Source organism: Salvia splendens, chromosome 10 (assembly GCF_004379255.2).
Source record: "Salvia splendens isolate huo1 chromosome 10, SspV2, whole genome shotgun sequence".
NCBI lineage: Eukaryota > Viridiplantae > Streptophyta > Magnoliopsida > Lamiales > Lamiaceae > Salvia > Salvia splendens.
The window spans coordinates 12,998,333-13,019,724 of NC_056041.1; the positions used below are offsets into that span (position 1 = coordinate 12,998,333).

A 21,392-nucleotide genomic window follows, 5' to 3' on the forward strand; every position below is an offset into this window, starting at 1 on the left:
TGTCCAAATCTTTTTTTGTAAAAGATATATTTTCGGAAAATGTTAACATAAACGTTCTAAATGATAATCACTTTTACAATAGTAAATATGAACAAGTGATCATCAAGTTCTAAAAGTAGATAGATCTACCCACTCATAATAATACTACACAATTATAAATTTATTGGGGTCGAAGTCAATATATTAATGTACGCAATCGACACCAAATTAATAATAATAAAAAAAAAACATGTCTAACAAGTCCAAGAAAGGGTCTCATCTAAATCTCATTAGTCATTGATAGATGACGTGAACAATTGGCTATAACTGAGCTCAAATAGTTAAAAGTTTTATTTAATTAATTGTTACCAGTACTCTCTCCGTCCCATTGAAGATGACTCACTTTCCTTTTTGGTTTATCCCAACTAAGATGACCCATTACTAAAAATGGAAACACCTTTCTCTCTACTTTATTCTCTCTCTTACTTTACTCTCTTCACTTCACACTCAAAATAAAGTTGTATAAATTCTCGTGTGCCGCCCAAGGAAGGGGTCATCTTCCTTGGGACGGAGGGAGTACTATTTTGTTCACATTCCCACTCTCTCTCTTCTATATAAATCCATCCCACATGCACCACTCACAGCAAAGCCTCTTATCCTAACCACCAAAATTCCAATTTCAAACACCGCCACTCTCATGGCTGAAAAGAGACCGGAGAATAACGGTGCCGCCACCGCCACCGCCATCGAATCCCAACTACCCACACCCATAAAACCAAAGAGAAACAAATATGCTTTGGCTTGTGCTTTCTTGGCTTCCATGACCTCCATCTTACTTGGATATGGTACATCAATTTCCCTTATAAAAATTCTCTTTACTAATTAGTTTCAACATTTACTAGTATTTTTTTTCCTTTTTTCACAAAAAAAGTAATTAAAATATTTTGGTACATGCAGATATAGGAGTAATGAGTGGAGCCATAATCTACATAAAGAGGGAAATTAAAATGACAGACGTACAAAAAGAGGTGATAATGGGAATTCTCAATGTCTACTCGCTACTCGGCTCCGCCGCCGCCGGCCGGACCTCCGACTGGCTGGGCCGCCGCTACACAATCGTCTTCGCCGGAGCTATTTTCTTCGTGGGCGCACTGCTCATGGGATTCGCCACCAACTACGCCTTCCTCATGGTCGGCCGCTTCGTTGCCGGCATAGGCGTCGGCTATGCGCTCATGATAGCGCCCGTCTACACGGCGGAGGTCGCCCCGGCCTCCGCCCGCGGCTTCCTCTCTTCCTTCCCGGAGGTCTTCATCAATTTTGGTAACTCTTTAATTTACTTTTTTTGCTAATTGTTTTATTAGTATTATTTTGGGGTTTGAGTACACTAGCGAAATTTTCAACGTGACAAAGTAAATAAGGATTTGGGTTTGTCTATTTATTTGAATTATGTGCTAATTGAGAAAAAAGTATACAACTCTTTTACTAAATATGAGCTTAAAAAGATTTTTGAATTACTTCTAACGGAAAAAATATCCATTAGTCATTTCAGAAAAATACTACTCCACACAAACGAATTTGGAAAGGTTACGGAACTAAAGATTAGTTTATTTCATATTGGTTTCTAAATATGAACGTTAAATTTCTTTTTTTTAGAAAATATTCAATATTCAATTTCTAAATATACGTAGTGGTTTTGTTGTGAGTAAAGACAATGTTAAACAGTATTTATAAAAAAATAGTTGCCGAAGCACAATTTATTAATTGTGGATTCAATTTATACTACTATATGTTTAAAATAGTTTCTATATCTTGTCTATGAGTACTATGCAATACATATATTTTTGTTTATATTTATACTACAATTTTAGGAACAATCATACGTGTATATTTATGTGTATGACAAGTTTCAGTTAGTTGAGATTATTTTATTTTAGTTCCGTTCCGGTTATTTCACGGAAGAATATTCAACGAATCAATGTAGGAAACGATTTGTTTGATTTTCTCCAATTGTTTTGAACTGTTAGAGAGATTTTGTAAACTTTATTTATTCAGCCTGTCGATGACTAAACTAGATGACAAAGATTGCATGTTTCTCAATGCATTAAATACACTAAAAATGATTCATTGTCGAAAATAATATCACAAAGATTCCAATTTTGAGTCAATTTAATTTATCTAATTCCGGAAAAGGAGGCATATTTTCTAGCCTCATATTTTAAGTAGAAGAAAATTCTGCATTTCATGGGTCCAATTAATCGTCCACCCACATCTTGCAAAGACACGCGTGCACATCTCCATGGACACCTCGAGAGTCAATAATAAGAGAAAAAAAAAAGTTAAGTAGAAGAAAATTCAGTATAAACATACCATGTGTGAGTTGTTGCAGACAAAAATCTTGAATTTGAGTTTATAACTAGAATTAAGGAAGAAATAAGTATATTCACTTGCCTTTTAAAAAAGGGGAGATAAGTAATAATATTATTATTTACTTTTATGATTTAAAGTCTCACTTTAATTTGATATAAATGGTTCTTATTTTTATACACTCCTTGTGTCTTACCGTCCCAAACTATTTACATCATTAAATAACAATATAAATAGATCTTATTTTTATACCCTCCTTGTGTCTTACCGTCCCAAACTATTTACATCATTAAATAACAATATAAATAGATCTTATTTTTATACCCTCCTTGTGTCTTACAGTCCCAAACTATTTACATCATTAAATAACAAGTCACTTAGTCACCATTGTGTAACGAATCAGTAAGTATAAGTATATTGTTGTTTTTATTAGTAGTAGTAATATTTGTTTTTAATCACAGGCATATTACTCGGCTATGTTTCAAACTACGGCTTCTCGAAGCTCCCCGCCGACATAGGATGGCGACTCATGCTCGGAATCGGCGCCATCCCGGCCGTCTTCATTGCCATCGGCGTCCTCGCAATGCCGGAGTCCCCTCGCTGGCTCGTGATGCAGGGCCGCCTCGGCGACGCCAAGCGCGTCCTCGACAAAACCTCCGACTCCCCCGCGGAGTCCAAGCAGCGCCTCGTCGAGATCAAGGAAGCCGCCGGCATCCCCGAGCACTGCACCGACGACATCGTGGCCGTCTCCAAAAAGAGCCACGGCAGCGGCGTGTGGCGCGAGCTCCTCCTCCACCCGACCCCCGCCGTCCGCCACATCCTCATCTGCGGCGCTGGCATCCACTTCTTCCAGCAGGCCAGCGGCATCGACTCCGTCGTCCTCTACGGCCCGGACATCTTCAAAAAGGCCGGGCTCGAGTCCGACACCGACCAACTGCTAGCCACCATGGCCGTCGGATTCACCAAGACGATCTTCATCTTGGTGGCCACCTTCTATTTGGATAAGGTCGGGAGGCGGCCGCTGCTCCTGTCCAGCGTGGCAGGGATGATCGTGTCCAGCATGGCGCTCGGGGCAGGGCTGACCGTTATTGACCACTCGGAACGGAGGGTGGGGTGGGCCCTAGCGCTCTCCATAACAACGGTTTTATCCTACGTGGCGTTCTTCTCCATCGGGATGGGGCCCATCACGTGGGTCTACACCTCCGAGATATTCCCTCTGAGGCTGCGGGCGCAGGGTGCAAGCATAGCTGTGGCAGTGAATCGCGTCACCAGCGGGGTGATTTCGATGACGTTTATATCCCTGCGTGACGCCATTACATATGGAGGGGCGTTTTCCTCTACGGTGGGGTTGCGGTCGTGGCATTTTTGGTATTTTACACTTTGTACCCTGAGACGCAGGGGAAGACGCTCGAGGAGATGGAGGGCTTGTTTGGGACGTTTTTTAAATGGAGGACTACGCTTAAGGAGTTTGACGAGAAGAAGACCGAAAACGAGGGGCATATCCAAATGCGGAGGAATTAAAAGTGGTGGCGTGTAAATATAGGGCTCTGGCGAGGGCAAATTTGTCATTTCACTTGAGTGTGTTGTTTTTGCCTTCTTATTTCGTGTAGGGCTTTTAGCCCTTGTGTTTGCTTTATGCAGCTATACATGAATATCATAGTACTAAGACCATCCACAACGCGTCTCGCGCCGGGCTCGCGTCTCGTCTCGGAGAGACGAGACCCCCGCGAGACGCATTGCAGCGCCCATCTCGTCTCCAGCTCGCGCCCGTCTCGTCGCGTAGCTCGTCTCGGCGAGACACGAGACGAGATGTCTCGCCACGCGCCAGGGACACGTGGCACGTCCCCATGCGTGCGTGACGCCCACTCGCTGGCCCGCGAGTGGGCGTCGTCACTGATGACGCAATAATTCATTTTTTTAAAAAAAAATCGATTTTTAATAAAAAATATTTTTTTTTCAAACGGTAATATTACCGTTAAATATTTATTTTCATTTTTAAATTTTTAATTTTTTTACTCTATAAATAATTCTATTCCATACTCATTTCAAACACAAACACACATCTATTCCTCTCAAATCCTCTCTATCACTCCAATTTCCATCTTCAATCAACTCAACAAATGGATCCTTTTGAGCAAATGCGCCAATTAATGGAACAATCACTCGAAGAAGATCGACGACGAGAGGCGGAGGAAGCCGCACCACCCACACCCAACTCCAAGAGGATCTAATTGAGCACATTTGGGAAAACTTTGGCGGAGAAGATTAAATTATGTCATTTTTATTTTTTTAGAATTTTAATTATGTCTTCGTTTTTTTTAATGTTAAGTTGTAATATTGTTTTAATTTTAATAAAGTGTGTTTGTTTAAATTGAATTGGGTTTTAAAAAAAATTATATATTAAATTGAATGAATAGTAATTAAGAGACGGTATAGAGACGGTTAAGAGACGGAGCGTTGCAGGTTCCGTCTCTTAGTTAAGAGATGGAGGAAAAAAGGACAGTGGGGCCCTCAAATAGTGCTCAAATAGTAGTTAAGAGACGGTTTAAGAGACGGTATAGAGACAGCGTTGTGGATGGCCTAATAATCATCTTCTTAATGTGTAAAAAGTGAGGTAGTGACAAAATATACAGTATACATTTTGTTGATCCAAGAATATTCAAAAGTATTTTCGAAATAAAAAAGATTAGCATCATATATATATTTATATATAAAATAGAACAAAAGATATAAAAAGGAAATGAATACATCCCTCTATATATATATATATATTCATATCCTTTTTACCTATTTTGTTCTATTGTTCTTTTTAATCTCGTCCATTCAATTTCAAGATTTGATAGCCCAAAATAATGCCTCATGAATTTAAATTTAATCATTAAAAAATTGAAAAGGCTACATTTGGTATACACAAAAGTGTTTGTTATGGTAATTTCCTTGATTTTCTCTTCCAAAATCTTAGCAGTTTCTGTCAATGACTCCATTCAACACATGAAGGTTCCAAAATCGTTTCTGTTTTTCATAATGGAAGAAAACCGTTTGATTATTAATTCTCTAACAATACCGATTTGAAGAATACCTGCTTGCATTTTACAGCATCGGAGAAGAGGCAACGTGTTCCATCATTTGAAGAATACCTGCTTGCATTTTACAGCATCGGAGAAGAGGCAACGTGTTCCATCGGCATACAACCGTTTCATAAAGTAAGTTCATTTCACAATATCCAAATCCAAAAATAATGAAGTTTATTTATTTTCCAATTTAATTTGCTTCAACATCTATATGTATAATAACTTTGCAGAGAGGAGATTCAGAGGATACGATTATTAAATTCGATGATGGATTTCATGCCTATTGTCCACTCGCTTTGTATTAATTTTGTGGGATTGATAATACTCCATATATATGTTCACTAAAACAAAATTTGGGTTTGATGTATCCCTGTTGGTAAATTAATGTAATATGTTCTCCCTTTCTAATTTGATTTTAATCAGTTGAGAGTTCTGAAGTCTTATGTATTTTTTTTTCCTGCAATGATTTTCAAGGCTAGTTGTTTACAGAAATTTCCAGTTGCTTGAGTAATTCATTGTGTTATGTTTTGTTTTGTTACACAAATTAGTGAGTAAAATATCAGTCCACGTTTCTTGTTTTTACCCAAGTGTTTACCAATCATTGGAGTTTATTCATCTAGGGTGTAGAAATTAAAGCAGTAAGATTGTACTCCCTCCGTCCCCGAATAAGAGTCGCTAATTTCTTTTTTGGGCCGTCCCCCATTAAGAGTCGGTCTTCATTTTTACCATAAATGTTAGTAGGTCCCACATTCCACTAACTCACTCCACTAACATTTTATTATAAAACCAATATAAAAAAGCGGGTCCTACATTCCACTAACTTTTTCAACCAACTTTTCTTTACATTTCTTAAAACTCGTGCCCGGTCAAACAACGACTCCTATTAGGGGACGGAGGGAGTATTTTTTAACGGATGCGCATAATGTACATATGTGATTGTGTAATGGTTGTTTTATGTGAAATAATGGACGATTTGTGAGCTGTAATGTAAATGTTTGTTGACCAGTGTAATTTACCCGACCGAGATTGATTGTTCGGTGCACGTTTATTATTTTCCCCAGGGTTTAGCAATCCTTGGGGCTAGGGTGTAGTACGCATTGAGTCCACGAGTTTCAGTCATTCATCTAAGGTTTAGGAATCATATCCGCTAGGTAGTAGTTTTTAACTGATATACATAATGTACATATTATAGTATATAATGGTTGTTTTAGGTTGTGTAATGCATGTTTTTTTATATATAATGTACTTTTTAACTCACCAATTTAATTTAAGTTTGGTTGTGTTTGATTGTTCGGCGCACGTTTCTTGTTTTCCCAAAGGATTTATCAATTATTGGGGCTAGGGTGTAGTATGTACTAATTCTTAAAACCGTCGTCAAAGTACACGAGTTTCAGTCATTCATCTAGGGGGTAGAAATCATATCGGCTGGGTAGCAGTTTTTAACTGATACACATAATATACATATTATATTATATAATTATTGTTTTAGGGTCTGTAATGCACGATTTGTGATCTATAATGTATATTTTTTCTGACCAGTTTACTTTAATTTTGGCCTGGTTTGCTTTTTCGGCGCACGTTTCTTGTTTTCCCAAAGGGTTTAGCAATCATTGTGGCTAGGGTGTAGTGTGTACTAAGTAATAAAATCATTACTAAACACCACTAGTTTCAGTCATTCAACGAGGGTTTAGATATCATCTCGGCTAGGGAGTAGTTGTTTCTGATTCACATAATGTATATATTATACTAAATAATGGTTGTTTTAGTATCAGTAATGGAGGAGACATGAGCTGTAATATATATGTTTGCTGAGCCATTTTTTTCTCGCTTTTTGTATAGTGGTGGTTGTACAAAAACCAAGGGTCACGCTAGCAGCTCAGCCAGCCGTCTGATTTCCAAGAGATGCTACTATGCCTCTTAGACGGTGTAAAGCGTGCGATGAGATGGGCCATAACGACTCAAGAAATTGTCCAATGCTTAAAGAGATGGCGATGGAGAAAGAGACGCGGAAGAGCAAGATGCCAGCTTGATGTCTTTTTAGTTTTTTAGTCGGATTAGTCGTGTGATTCAATTGGTGGTCTTAGTTTTATTAGTAATCACACTGTGAACATTTTATACATTTTATTATTGCATTATTAATCTGTTTTCGTCCATTATCGTTAAAGAAGTTCTTCATTATTGGATTCTAGCACTTCAGTTAATCTACATAGATGTTCCATTGCAGTTCATTATTAGCCACATTATCTATATTATACGTTGCTTTATCTACATTAAAACGCACTTAATGTGTTGTACACATTATGTTTGCATTTGTAATCGGTTGTCGGTCATTATTGGTAAAGAAGTTTTATAATATCGGAGTGCACTGGACCCAATATAGTTATTCCATTACAGTTCATTATTAGACACATTATGTACATTATACATTGCATTACGAAACCGATAATGTACATTGTTGACCTTTAAGTTTTACATTATTATGCACACACTTAATGGATTGTACATTATGAATATACTACTGCTACGACCAATACTATCATTATTGGGTTATTTATATCCATTACTTTCATTCTATTGGTCATTATTATTAAAATAAAGTTAACTCTATCTACATTGTATTCCTATTTTACGTTTCTATGGAGCGATGTTTCAATATTCTTTAAAGTTGAACAATTAAATGTGCCGAGTTAATGTCATCAAACACTATCACCAAATAATTGTTTCTGCTTGCAAAAAGCACATAACAAATGGTTCAAAAGATACCAAGCCATAATTCGGCTGTGTCCACTTTCCAACACGAGTTCTATAAAAAACCCGACAGTTTAAAGAACCACTCCAGCTAATAAATATCCACTCAACAGCCATAACCTCACTCACCCCAGCCTACACGCTCACTCACTCCAACCCATAATGGTCGACCCACTCTTCAGGCGCTGTACTTGGCCCTGCCTCGGCCAATCTTTCCATCAATTTCGTGGCTAGTGCCACGGGTATTATGTCATCGACAACATCGTCTATGTCCAGTCGCAGCTGCTTCTCTGCTGTGGGATCGTCAACATACAACATCAGAACATTATTATAACGAACATAATAATGCATAATATTTGATATATAATGTACCAAATAAATAATGCACAGTACCAAATAAATAATGTACAATTTCAAACAAATAATGTACATGCAAACTTTTGAGTTATGGTAAGCAGCAATTCACCCATATACACAATAATTTTCATAATGCATACTACATTGCAAATAATGACAACTACTTGATACATAATGCACAACCTCCGTCAAATAATGCACATATTTATATTCCATTCACCAATTTTCCCACACCAGCCAGTAAGCAGATACATAATGCAAAATACTTGACAAATAATGCATCACAGAACATAAATAATGTAAATTTTTATTCAACTAATGCGCACATTGATACTTCATTGAGTTAGTCTCCCATGTATAAGAGCACTTAAAAAGGTAAAACCACACGACTGATAATGACAAAGCAGCAATTCACTCATATACCCAATAATTCTCATAATGCATACTATATTGCAAATAATGACAACTACTTGATACATAATGTACAACCTCAATCAAATAATACACATATTTATATTTCATTCACCAATTTTTCCACACCAGCGAGTAAACAGAGAAATAATGCCAAAGACTAGACGCTCACTCACTCCAACCCATAATAGAGAAATAATGCCAAAGACTAGAGGCTCACTCACTCCAGCCCATAATGCTCCCCTATATTAGACTCGATATGATAAGTCTTAAATCACCTTTATGTATTTTTCAAATTCATAGAGATGAAACTTTATTTCCAATTATGAAATGCTACTTTATTTCCTGTGAAAGAGGGCCACAGACGTTTCATATCCAACTTTTATAAATGTTTCCTATTAAAAACCATTTTGAATAATTTGTGGATGTAATTTTGAGAGCTTTCGTTTTTATAAAATAATTGTCCCCAAATAAATGTGTCCTCAAACAACACTTTTTAAAACTAATCATTTTGTTGATTAATGATACTATTTCAGTTTGTTTTCATCGATAGAGTACCTTTAAATTGCCACAAACTGGTATATCTTCGATTTATAGTTTAAGGAGAAAATTTTAATGAAAAATACTACTATTACTACTGAAAAGATTATAATTTATCTTTTTATTTGTGACTCGAATAATTGTTATTCAACACATAAATCCTTTACGTTGATAACTTAAACTAATTGAAAATAATAAATATATAAACAGCAATTATAATTATTCAACTGAAAGTATTTGTCTGTGAATTGGGATTACTCTAGTCGCTAAGATAAAGTCTGAAAACCTTAACGACCGAAGAACATTAACTAGAGAGGGTTATTTTAATTAAAAGTTACAAAAAATAATTACCTCTACTAGTACTATTATTTATTAATTACAAACTTATATCTTGTTCAATTTTTATTCATCAGTTATCATTAAAATCTAATAATTCAAAATTAAAGTTCCATATTTAACTCAGTCGAATATTGATTTAATTATTTGCTTAAAACGAGAATAAAGACGTACGGATATAGTTGTATATTTAACGTTGTATGAATTTTTAATGTTTATTCCTTTCTTTGGAAACAAGGATTAAAGGAATTAATTTCAAACAGGGGCGAGTGAAAAATTGACACCAATTTTCCGCTTCAATTGACATTTGACACGGATCGAGAACAGTCGGTGACTGCATCATCATTCCTTCTCAACATTCTTTCTTCCCTCAAAAATAGCTACTTTATTAATCTTCCACATCACTTTTACCCAATTCTGGATCTGGGCTTCTTAAAATTCCAATCTTTTCAATTTCTTTCCCCCCTAATAAACAATAACCTGCACGGAATTCTCTACAAAAGGGGGGAAGAAAGGTATTGAAAGGGAAAGGGAAGAATGCATGTCATTAGAGACAAGGTTTACGATAAATTATCGAGTTTCTTTTCCGATTCGCAGACATCCAATGAGGTGGTAGATCAAGAACCTGAGGTACCTTTCATAGGCTTTTTCCTAAATATATTTTTGAATATATGAACGTGAGTTTGATTGGAATTGATTTTGAGCGATTTGATGATTTTGGCAAAAAAATCATATGATCCATGTGTTAAGGCTTTGAATTTAGATTTTTTTGGTGCAATACTGCAATGTGGTGTGTTTTGAGATTTGTTTTGGTAATTAGATATGCTCTATTGGGAACTTTTTAGGTTATGATGCAGGAATATTGCTCAATTGATCCTGATTCTGTTAGGGCTTATAATAGGTTTGATCGAGCTGAAACACCTGAAATGTCGAAATTAGAATTGTGATCTGGTGGGAAAAGGCAATGTCAATCAGCTTCCTTTTTTTCATAAATTCATCTATTTTTTGGTTAAATGACCTTGAAGGATAAATTCAGCTTAATACCTAATTCTTTAGTGATGAATGTACCTGGACAAGAATGTGAGTTGGACTTGAAAAGCTGTCTCGTTTGGTTCAACTGGAATTGTAATTAGATAAAAACTTTGATGTTATTGGAATTCTTGAATGTAAATGGAGAATTAATGTGGCGTTGGATAAACAAGAGTAGCTCTCTAGCTGGGATAATGTGCTTGATTATTCTTTCTTGAAATTTGAAAAGTGCTGATTATATTACATGTTGTTTGTTACTTTGTTATATTCTCGTGTGTTATAATATCTGAAGGCTTAAGCATCGTAAGTGATTCTGTAGTTGATATTCATTGTTTCTAGATTCTCGACAATTATCTACACTGTGCAGATATTTTTTTATAATACTAGGTTCTATATGTGTAGGCCAGGTTGCATGCTAAGAATGGAAAGTCGCCGTCTTCTATGCTTTCCTTTCTCCCCTCAGCCAGTTTCAGCTGGAACCGACCAAATGAGCAAGCTAACGGAGTTACGTCTACTGGTTCACAGTCGTTTCAATGGAGAAGTAAAAGTTTTTCTCTGAAAGATAAACCCTTGGATAGGACAGAAAGCTATGATGATTTTCAAAAAGAAAATAGTGGACATGGCTCAGTGAGGAGCCAGAATCTTGATTCATTTGGCAGCCAATTAGAAAATTCAGTACCTGATGCTGAGAGAAGCACTAGTAGTGGCTCTAGCTCTGATACATTTGAAGATGTCTTTACGCCACATAGTTTTGAGAAGTCCTTGCCCAGCTTTGTCGATGAATCTGTGTTCATCTCTCCAGATTTATATGAGTTCCTCGAGGCATCACTCCCTAACATAGTGAAAGGTTGCCAATGGGCTCTACTGTACAGGTAAAATCGATTTATATTTGTTGATACTGCATTCAGTTATGTAATTCACAATCAGGGCTTGATGTACGCTCTATAATTTACTGAATGAAGGGCAGTACGGCAAGACATGGCATATCACTAAACACACTTATCCGAAAGAGTGCTGATCTGAACGGTCCAAGTTTATTGGTATGTTGACCTGTATATCTACCTGCTTACAGATTTATTTGAAACTTCTAATCATTTAAAACTGATCCATACTTTGTCTTCAGATCTCCGGAGACAAGAAGGGTGCTGTATTTGGTGGCTTATTTGATTGCCCTTTAAAGGCTACTTCAAAAAGAAAATATCAAGTATGTCATATGCTTCTCTCAGCTATGGAAATCATGTTCTGAATTACTGTTTTCGAATTCCAGTACATTTGACCTTCTTACGCCGTTATTACCTATTGCCCTCTACTTGACAGGGAACAAGTCAAAGTTTTGTTTTCACGACAATATATGGTGAATCAAGGCTATTCAGAGCAACTGGTAAGCACATCCCATTGTAACCATATTAAGAGTGTGCTTTATCTTAGCAGGATGTTACCCGGTTCACACGATTAATTCTTTGGATTCATAGATATTTTTATCATATGTGGACTACGGTTAGGTTTTACTTACGTAGATGCTAACTGTCTCTGAGGGTAACTAAAATGAACAAAAGATTGTGATTCATATTTAGAGGATGCGTGCTAGATTGCATTGTTGAAATGAATAATTTTTCATAAACATATATTTATAGTATTGCCTGATTGCTATGCTTAAACATCAATAGGAGTTCACTTGAAACATGTTGTATCGCTAGTCACTATTATAATCTCAGAACTGACTACCTTTATCCGTTTGTTTGTATAGGTGCGAATAGATACTTCTATTTGTGCTTGAATGATTTGATTGCTTTTGGAGGAGGTGCCAGCTTTGCTCTGCGCTTGAACGAAGATCTGTAAGTTCTTTTACCACATGGCTACGCACTTATGGGGTGTTTGGCTAAGTTTATTTGATAAAGCATGCCAACTCCTATATCTTATTTATAAGATTTTAGGCCTTTTTGTAAAATATGCTGTTGGATCTTGAATCCTTGATTGAGCTTAACACCATGTTAGTAATAGTAAAGGTGCAATTACAACTACTAGAAATAAAAGTGGTTTTCCTAGACAATAATTCTCTTTCCAATGAAGAAATGAAGAGCCCTCTTACATACTTTCAAGAAGAGTTTATAAGCTAGTCTCAGACTTATTTTTTGCTCCTCCATCGTAGATTATCTGGAACCAGTGGACCTTGTGAAACATTTGGGAACTCATGTTTAGCTCATGATCAAGAGTTTGTATTGAAGGATGTAGAGGTACTCATTCTAGCTATTTACCCTTCATAACTTGTATTTTAACTTAATGCGTCTCAATTAGAATTGAAATACTTGTACTAACAAATATACTGGTTTTTGCTGATCTTGTTGTTATTCCTCTTGCAGCTGTGGGGTTTTACACATGCATCTCAATACCTTACATGAAAGCAAAGCAAAAGACCACAGTTTGTTATTGTGTTGCAACTTTATACTATGGAAGACCAATTCTTTCATTTTAATTAATCTATTTTTTCTCCGAACATGTACAAGTAGGGCCATTACATGTGTAGCCCCATTGGTTGGTAGAAATTAAACTCGATATTTATCTTGTGTTGTAATGAGCAACAATTCCTTACTAGTTTGACAGGTCTTATAATATCCAAATTTATATATTTATTCCTTTCAAATTTATAATTTTATAATATCCAAAAGCTTCGACGCTATATCATCATTAGCTACACTGAAAAAATCGATTACAGGTTTGATAATTTGATGTATTATTGAAGAAATGTGAGAGTAGATATAGATGTATAACTACAGCTTATGCAAGAATCCAGTGAAAAGATACATGGCAATGCTAAATTTTCAAGAATTGATTTGCTTAATGTAAGAAGCTTGCTTAGACTCAACAAAATTCTTTATGGTTGAGGCATTGCCTTGTAAAACAACCCTTCCATCTTCCATGTAGACGGCACCATCTGCATACTCGAGTTCTTCTAAACGATGAGTAACCCACAATGCTGTAGTTCCTTTGGAACTAGCCACAGAGCTTTTAACTGCTTTTACAACCCCAGCCTATCAAAAAGTAGCAAATAATCTTTGTTCACATTTTGAATGATGCATCCTCAACATAGTAGGCTGATACATATACTGATATAAGCTAGAGTCCATGTTCAAATACACTTGGGTATGCAGCAATACTAGGTTAATTGCGACATCATATCATGTTAATCAACAATTATATGAAGCCATGACCTCAAATTAAGCAAGAATGTAGATCACAACAAAACTAACTTATTTGACATCTTAAGAATATACATATATCTTGTAATAATGGAGTGCTCATTTCAGTTGGAAGAAGAAGGCAGAAGTCGGTAAGCTCGGCTAGAAAGGAGTTCGGTAAGCTCGGCTAGAAAGGAGTTCGGTAAGCTCAGCTAGAAGGGAGCTCGGTAAGGAAGCTCGGTAAGGAAGCTCGGTAAGGAAGCTCGGCTTTGAGCTGGAATGAGCCGAGAAGAGAGTTCGGTCTTGAGCCGAGAAGGGAGTTCGGTATTGAGCCGAGAAGGAAGAAGCAACCAGTTCGGTCTGAGCCGAGAAGGAAGAAGCAGTTAGTTAGCCGAGGTGTAGCGGTTATTCTTCTTGTTTTCTTGATTCTTGTTGTAGTTAGTTAGTAGCAGTTGCTACTTGTTTGTAGAGCTTTAAATAGCTCAAATCCGTGTATGTAGTTAGAGTAGTTTTATCAATAAAGAGTTTTCCAGTTTCTCTCCAAGATTATCATCTTCAATACTCAAAGTGTGAGTGTGTGTGTTTCTGCAGTGTGTGATCTCATACAACAGTGAGTGTGTGTGTGATCTTCTTGAGTGTGTGAAAGCCTTGTGTGCGTAAATCCCAACAAGTGGCGCCGTCTGTGGGAAAGGGATATTGAAGCTGATTTGCAGAGGATCAAACGGTTTCAGAGATGGCAGCAAGGCTTGATGCAGAAAAATTCACAGGCAAGAATGATTATAGCCTGTGGAAGATGAAGATGAAGGCGGTTTTGATTCAACAAGGCTTGGCCGCAGTTCTTGCAAAACCAGAGGAGAAAGGAAAGGCTCCAGTGCTTGATGATAAAGCTCAGGCAAAGATGGAGGAGATGCAGCTCAAGGCACATTCTGCAGTGATTCTGTGCCTTGGAGATAAGGTCTTGAGGGAAGTTCAAGAAGCCAAGACTGCGGTGGAGATCTTGGACAAGTTAGATGAAGTTTACTTGGCCAAATCCTTGGCTAACCGGCTGTATCTCAAGAAGAGGCTGTATGCCTATAGTTTTTCTGGAGATAGGTCCATCATTGAGCAGCTAGAGGAGTTCAACAAGATCATTGATGACCTGGGATCTGTTGATGTCAAGATTTCAGATGAGGATAAGGCCATTCTCACATTGAATGCCTTGCCTAGCTCGTATGACCAGCTAAGTGATGCAATTATCTATGGAAGAGATAAACCTATCACCTATGCAGAAGTCTATTCAGCCTTGATGGCCAAAGAACTCCAGAAGACAGCCAACAGAGGCTCTGCAAGCTCCAATGTTCAAGCTGCAGAGGCCTTGAATGTGAAGAAGTTTCAAGAAGCAGAACTTCAAGAAGAAGTTTGAGGGCTCTAAACCCTCAAGTTCTGATGCTCAGAAGGAAACCAGAGCTTGCTATTGGTGCAAGAAACCTGGACATTTGAAGAAAGATTGTCATGCATGGAAGAGAAAGATAGCCTCTGAGGGACACAACCAATCTGATTGTGTGGAGAGTGCTGATCCCCCGGCTCAACTTATGAATATTAGTGACAGTGGGGTCAGTCACAGGTGGATAATGGACTCGGGGTGCAGCTTCCATATGTGCCCCAATAGAAGCTGGTTTCATGATCTTCAAGAAGCATCGGGTACGGTTGTTCTTGGAAACAATCATATTTGTCAGATCAGAGGAATAGGGAAGGTAAAGCTAAGCCTACAAGATGGCTCTATAAAGATCCTAACTGGGGTGAGGTATATTCCAGAAGTGAAGAGGAATCTCATCTCATTGGGAATGCTGGAGCAGAAAGGGTTCACCATATTGATGAGTCAAGGAAAATTGTTTGTTAAATCTGAAGATGCAGTGATGATGGAGGCTGACAGAGAGCATATTCTCTATTATCTGAAGGCTAAGGCTGTTGATGGAGAAAGCAATGCAGTGTCAGATGATTCCATAATGCTATGGCACAAGAGATTGGGCTACCCAGCTGAAGGAAGCTTGAAAGAACTCATCAAGAAGGGTCTGATCTCTGGAGATTTCAACAAGATGAACCCCTGTGAGCAGTGTATACTTGGAAAGGCTAAGAAGGCACCCTATCCTACAGGTATTCACTCTTCTACAGCCCCTTTAGACTACATACATAGTGATCTTTGGGGGCCTTCACCGGTGTGTTCAATTGGTGGAGGAAAGTATTATCTAGCTATCATTGATGACTATACAAGGAAGTTGTGGGTATATATTCTTAAAGAAAAATCTGAAACACTCACAAAGTTCAAGATATGGTGTAAGGAGGTTGAGCTAGAGAAGGGTAGAAGTGTTAAATGCTTAAGAACAGACAATGGCCTAGAATTCTTGTCTGCGGAGTTTGATCTGTTTTGTAAAGAGAAGGGTATGAAGAGGCATAGGACTGTTCCTGGTAATCCTCAGCAAAATGGTGTTGTGGAGAGGATGAATAGGACAATCCTAGAGAGGGTGAGGTGCCTACTTCTTGGTTCTGGTTTGAGCAGCAGGTTCTGGGGTGAGGCTGTGTATACAGCAGCCGATCTCATCAATAAATGCCCATCTACTGCCCTGAAATCTGAAACTCCTGATTACATGTGGTATGGAGCTCATAGTGACTACTCAAAGTACAAGGTGTTTGGGTGTGTGGCCTATGCTCATGCTAGGCAAAGCAAGCTTGAAGCTAGGGCTCTGAAATGTATTATGTTGGGGTATCAGAGGGGTGTTAAGGGGTATAGGCTCTGGTGTATTGAGCCCGGTAAGCAGAAGGTCTTGGTGAGTAGGGATGTGGTGTTCTTGGAGGATCAGATGCCATACCTGAAAGATAAGCTGGACTCCAGTGAAGATGAGGGTGATTTCTTCAAGGTGGAGTCTGTGGGGGTTGGTCTAGGAGCAGGTGGAGTTATTGACTCAGGGAGTGAGTCTGATTCAGATAAAGAAGAGGCTCCAACTCAGGGCAACCAGGCTGGTGAGTCTATATCAGACTCTATCAGAGACTATCAGCTTGCAAGGGACAGAGTTAGAAGAGAAACAAGGCCACCAACAAAGTTCTCTGATGTTGTGTATTATGCTCTGTGTGCAGCTGAAAGTATTGATGGCGCAGATCCACTCACATATAAAGAAGCTATGCAGAGTAAAGATAGAGAAAGATGGATTGAAGCCATGAATGAGGAAATAGAGTCTTTACTCAAGAACAAAACATGGATTTTGGTGGACAAATCCAAGCTGAGTACAGATGGTAAGGAAAGGAGGCTAGTAAGCTGTAAGTGGTTGTTTAAAAGAAAGATTGAGACCACTGATAAGGATAGAGTCAGGTTCAAGGCAAGGCTGGTGGCTAGAGGCTTTACACAGCAGGAGGGAATCGATTTCAATGAAGTGTTTGCACCTGTTGTGAAGCACACTTCAATTAGGATCCTATTGGCTGTGGTGAATCAGCTTGACTGGGAGCTACAACAGCTTGATGTGAAGACAGTCTTCCTAAATAGAGATCTAGAGGAAACTATCTTCATGGAACAGCCAGAGGGCTATGTGAAGATTGGAGAAGAAGGCAAGGTGTGCCTGTTACAGAAAAGTCTTTATGGACTTAAGCAAAGTCCTAGACAGTGGAATAAGAAGTTTGATGCACAGATGAAGAAGATTGGCTTCTCCAAGTCAGAATATGATGATTGCATTTACATCAATAAGGCAGGCAAGACTCCCATTGCCTACCTATTACTCTATGTGGATGATATGCTACTTGCAGGGCCTTCTATGACAGAAATTCAGAAAGTTAAACAAGATCTGAAGTCAAGCTTTGAAATGAAGGATCTAGGAGAGTCAAGGAAGATCCTAGGCATACATATTCAGAGAGATAGAGGCTGCAAGAAGCTGTGGATGCTGCAAACTGACTATATTGAGAAAGTTTTGCAGAGATTCAAAATGGAAAATGCAAAAGCTGCATCAACTCCTCTGTCCCAGAGTTTTAAGCTTTCAAAGGAGCAGGCCCCTAAAACTAAGCAAGAGGCTGATGAGATGGAGGCTATCCCTTATGCTAGTGTGGTTGGAAGTGTTATGTATACTATGATTTGTACAAGACCAGATCTTGCCCATGCTATCTCAGTGACTAGCAGATACATGGCAGACCCGGGGAAGGAGCATTGGAATGCTCTTAAGTGGATATTGAGGTACATGAAGTCAACTAAGGACTGGGGGATTGTCTTCAATGGCTGGGAAGGTGAATCTGAGGAGGTTGTGCAGGGCTATTGTGATGCAGACTATGCTGCAAACCTGGACAACAGGAAGTCCCAAACAGGTTATCTTTTCACCATGTTTAGAACTGTAATCAGCTGGAAATCAGGGTTGCAAAGTGTTGTTGCTCTCTCAACAACAGAATCAGAGTATATAGCTCTCACTGCAGCTGTACAGGAGAGCTTTTGGATTCAGGGAGTGATTTCTGACTTTGGTTTTGACCAAAAGACAATGGTGATTCATTGTGACAGCAGCTCAGCTATGTGCTTGGCTAAACATCCGGGTTTTCATGAAAGGAGCAAGCACATAGACATAAAGTTGCATTTTATTCGAGATGAGATCGAAAAGGGGAGAGTGAAGGTGATTAAGATTAACACCTTGCACAATCCGGCTGACATGCTAACAAAGTCTCTAGGTAGAGACAAGTTTGATCATTGCAAGAAGTTGATCAATGTTTGTGCAAGAACTGAGATGAGCCCTCAGGTGGAGAATTGTAATAATGGAGTGCTCATTTCAGTTGGAAGAAGAAGGCAGAAGTCGGTAAGCTCGGCTAGAAAGGAGTTCGGTAAGCTCGGCTAGAAAGGAGTTCGGTAAGCTCAGCTAGAAGGGAGCTCGGTAAGGAAGCTCGGTAAGGAAGCTCGGTAAGGAAGCTCGGCTTTGAGCTGGAATGAGCCGAGAAGAGAGTTCGGTCTTGAGCCGAGAAGGGAGTTCGGTATTGAGCCGAGAAGGAAGAAGCAACCAGTTCGGTCTGAGCCGAGAAGGAAGAAGCAGTTAGTTAGCCGAGATGTAGCGGTTATTCTTCTTGTTTTCTTGATTCTTGTTGTAGTTAGTTAGTAGCAGTTGCTACTTGTTTGTAGAGCTTTAAATAGCTCAAATCCGTGTATGTAGTTTAGAGTAGTTTTATCAATAAAGAGTTTTCCAGTTTCTCTCCAAGATTATCATCTTCAATACTCAAAGTGTGAGTGTGTGTGTTTCTGCAGTGTGTGATCTCATACAACAGTGAGTGTGTGTGTGATCTTCTTGAGTGTGTGAAAGCCTTGTGTGCGTAAATCCCAACATATCTAATGCTGAATATACTTAGATCGTTCTAACCACTATATTTTGATTCCAGGCAGCAACCTAAATGAATATCCTGAACTTAATAATATGTAAAGACCAATGCACATGCAGCCGTGCATATATCTTACCAGCCATATAGCACAACATACCAATACAAGCAAAGTGAAAGTGTGAGGATGTGTTTTCCGTAGGATCATTACCAGTAGAAGTGAGTCCAACATCTGTAGGATAGGTGTGGATACCTCACCTTTCTTATTTTTGGTAAAAAATTTGGATATCTCAATTTTACTTTTCTGTGAAATGTTTTAAACTTGTGACTCTTCTATGCATTTTCAGGATTTCAGAGAGTGGCTTTGGTTATTTATTTTAGGATTTCACCCGTAGTCCAGTAATACTTTACTTCAGATAGCACAAGTTGTGAGAGACCATTAAATTCTTATCCCTGTCATTCCACAAACAACTGAAAAAAGAAACTAGGCCATTAGCCATACCTGATCATCTTCATCCAAGAATGATGTAAGTTCATCTAGTAACAATACTTTGCATGCTTCCGCCAGAGCGCCAGCTACAGCAACCCTTTGCTTCTGACCACCACTAAGGGTCTGAACGGGTCTCTAGATGTTTGAAAACAACAGTCAGATTTGCAGAAATATTTAGCTCATAAACATTAAAATAATTTATCTTATTTTGACATACTTTCAAATATTCATACATGCCTACAGCATCCAAAGCTTCAGCCACTCTAGATGTAATCTCATCATTGTCTATATTGAATTTGCCAAGGCCAAAAGCCACATCCGCCTCCACAGTGGGCATAACTACCTGCCAAAAGAATGGGGAGACTACAAAATGGCTTATAAAAATAATTTCTGACTTAACACAGATTTGACATGTAGCTACACATGGCCATTTCTGATGACAAAAACTGAAATGGTAGAAGCCCTTCAAAAGTTTAAGTTTTCTGACGTATCCTGTGCATTACCTAATTAGATCCACGACAATGCCTCCGTTTCTCTAATATTAACCATATACAAGAGGAGAAGAAGTTAAATAAGTGTTTATCATGTAGCTCCTACATATTACTTGTTGAAGAATGATGGCATGTCCCATAATTTATTCCAACCAACATAAATCACAAGAGTCACAACGAACTGCACAACACCTTTGTAAAGTTTTCCTAAATATATTAGCTTAGTGTTCTAAAGTGCTGGTGGCTTATATCAAAACATTTTAACTTATGAAAAAGACAAACAAAAAGGGATTTATGGCAATCTGACTACACCAGAGAAATAATTTACAGAGTTACAAACGTGACATGTACTTGATCGTTACCTGATGATCAGGATTCTGGAATACAAAACTCCTGGGCTTCTTCACATGCAAATACCCACCACCTGGATTCAATAAACCACCCAAAATCTGCAATGTGTTGTGTTTAAATTAAGAAATTAGGGTTCATGAGATTAGAGAAATCAATTCCCCAATATCGCAACCTCACACTTCCCCATACATGTTTGCATCATAATACATCATGCACAGAGGTGAAACAGCACGCAAATAAAACAAATTAATGCTAATTCCAATATAGGTATCTCCCCAAATATCCAGGAAATAAGTTGTCTAGAATTTCAACAAACAATTGACAACAATATACACACATTACATGCGTCAAAAATCAAAATCGTTATATACCTTTAGAAGTGTAGATTTCCCGCAGCCATTGGGACCCAGAAGCATCCAGAACTGGCCGGAGGGGATGGTGAGAGAGCAATCGTTGATAATAGGGACAAAATTTCCCTGCCGAGTCCTGACGGAGTAGCTTAGATTCCGACATTCTATTGCTGTGCTGTTAGCAACTGCGGTGGAGACGGAAGCTGCGGCGTAATTTTCTCCGGTAGAGTGAGCACGGGGAACCGGAAATTGCACCGCCGCTGTGGCGCGAACCACGGCGGTGGCATTCATTACGATAAATATTTGTTATAATAATAAGAAGGTTATATATTTATTTGACTCATATGCTGCGATGATTTTTAAGATAAAATATACTCCCACTCTGCATTGTTTGT

General features: G+C 38.3%; 2 protein-coding genes, 1 long non-coding RNA gene and 1 pseudogene across 4 annotated transcripts; 3 read left to right on the forward strand and 1 right to left on the reverse strand.

Moving 5' to 3' along the window:
• The first annotated feature begins 635 nt into the window (after nucleotides 1-635).
• Nucleotides 636-4,009, forward strand: LOC121751301 (annotated as a pseudogene).
• Nucleotides 4,010-5,255: 1,246 nt separating this feature from the next.
• LOC121751616 lies at nucleotides 5,256-5,822 on the forward strand. The gene is made up of 3 exons (XR_006040132.1): nucleotides 5,256-5,340; nucleotides 5,440-5,546; nucleotides 5,645-5,822. It is a non-coding gene; the product is annotated as an uncharacterized LOC121751616 (long non-coding RNA).
• Nucleotides 5,823-10,092: 4,270 nt separating this feature from the next.
• Nucleotides 10,093-13,461, forward strand: LOC121750208 (oxidation resistance protein 1-like). 2 transcript variants are annotated; one of them, XM_042144697.1, is made up of 8 exons: nucleotides 10,093-10,436; nucleotides 11,243-11,707; nucleotides 11,803-11,875; nucleotides 11,959-12,039; nucleotides 12,153-12,216; nucleotides 12,583-12,670; nucleotides 12,985-13,069; nucleotides 13,196-13,461. In XM_042144697.1, exons 2-8 carry the CDS (start codon nucleotides 11,277-11,279, stop codon nucleotides 13,232-13,234), a joined length of 861 nt encoding a protein of 286 aa, XP_042000631.1. In that variant the 5' UTR covers nucleotides 10,093-10,436; nucleotides 11,243-11,276; the 3' UTR covers nucleotides 13,235-13,461. The 2 variants fall into 2 exon arrangements, with proteins under 2 accessions (XP_042000631.1, XP_042000630.1); XM_042144696.1 differs by having other exon boundaries at nucleotides 10,094-10,436; nucleotides 11,238-11,707.
• A 105-nt stretch (nucleotides 13,462-13,566) lies between these two features.
• LOC121750500 (ABC transporter I family member 10-like) lies at nucleotides 13,567-21,349 on the reverse strand. Its single transcript, XM_042145040.1, has 5 exons — nucleotides 21,019-21,349; nucleotides 20,659-20,745; nucleotides 20,023-20,148; nucleotides 19,818-19,940; nucleotides 13,567-13,864 (listed from the first exon to the last, which is right to left on the reverse strand). The coding sequence occupies exons 1-5, from the start codon at nucleotides 21,286-21,288 to the stop codon at nucleotides 13,655-13,657; spliced, it is 816 nt and encodes a 271-aa protein (XP_042000974.1). The 5' UTR covers nucleotides 21,289-21,349; the 3' UTR covers nucleotides 13,567-13,654.
• Nucleotides 21,350-21,392: the final 43 nt, after the last annotated feature.

Excerpts from the sequence above, each read along its gene's own strand:
- LOC121750500 (XM_042145040.1), bottom strand. The coding sequence starts at position 21,288 with ATGAATGCCACCGCCGTGGTTCGCGCCACAGCGGCGGTGCAATTTCCG. Across the intron at positions 20,746-21,018 it reads GGAAATCTACACTTCTAAAG|ATTTTGGGTGGTTTATTGAA; the intron begins GTATATAACGAT and ends AACACATTGCAG. Across the intron at positions 19,941-20,022 it reads GCATGTATGAATATTTGAAA|AGACCCGTTCAGACCCTTAG; the intron begins GTATGTCAAAAT and ends TCAAACATCTAG.
- LOC121750208 (XM_042144696.1), top strand. The coding sequence starts at position 10,344 with ATGCATGTCATTAGAGACAAGGTTTACGATAAATTATCGAGTTTCTTT. Across the intron at positions 10,437-11,237 it reads TGGTAGATCAAGAACCTGAG|GCCAGGTTGCATGCTAAGAA; the intron begins GTACCTTTCATA and ends CTATATGTGTAG. Across the intron at positions 11,876-11,958 it reads TGAACGGTCCAAGTTTATTG|ATCTCCGGAGACAAGAAGGG; the intron begins GTATGTTGACCT and ends CTTTGTCTTCAG.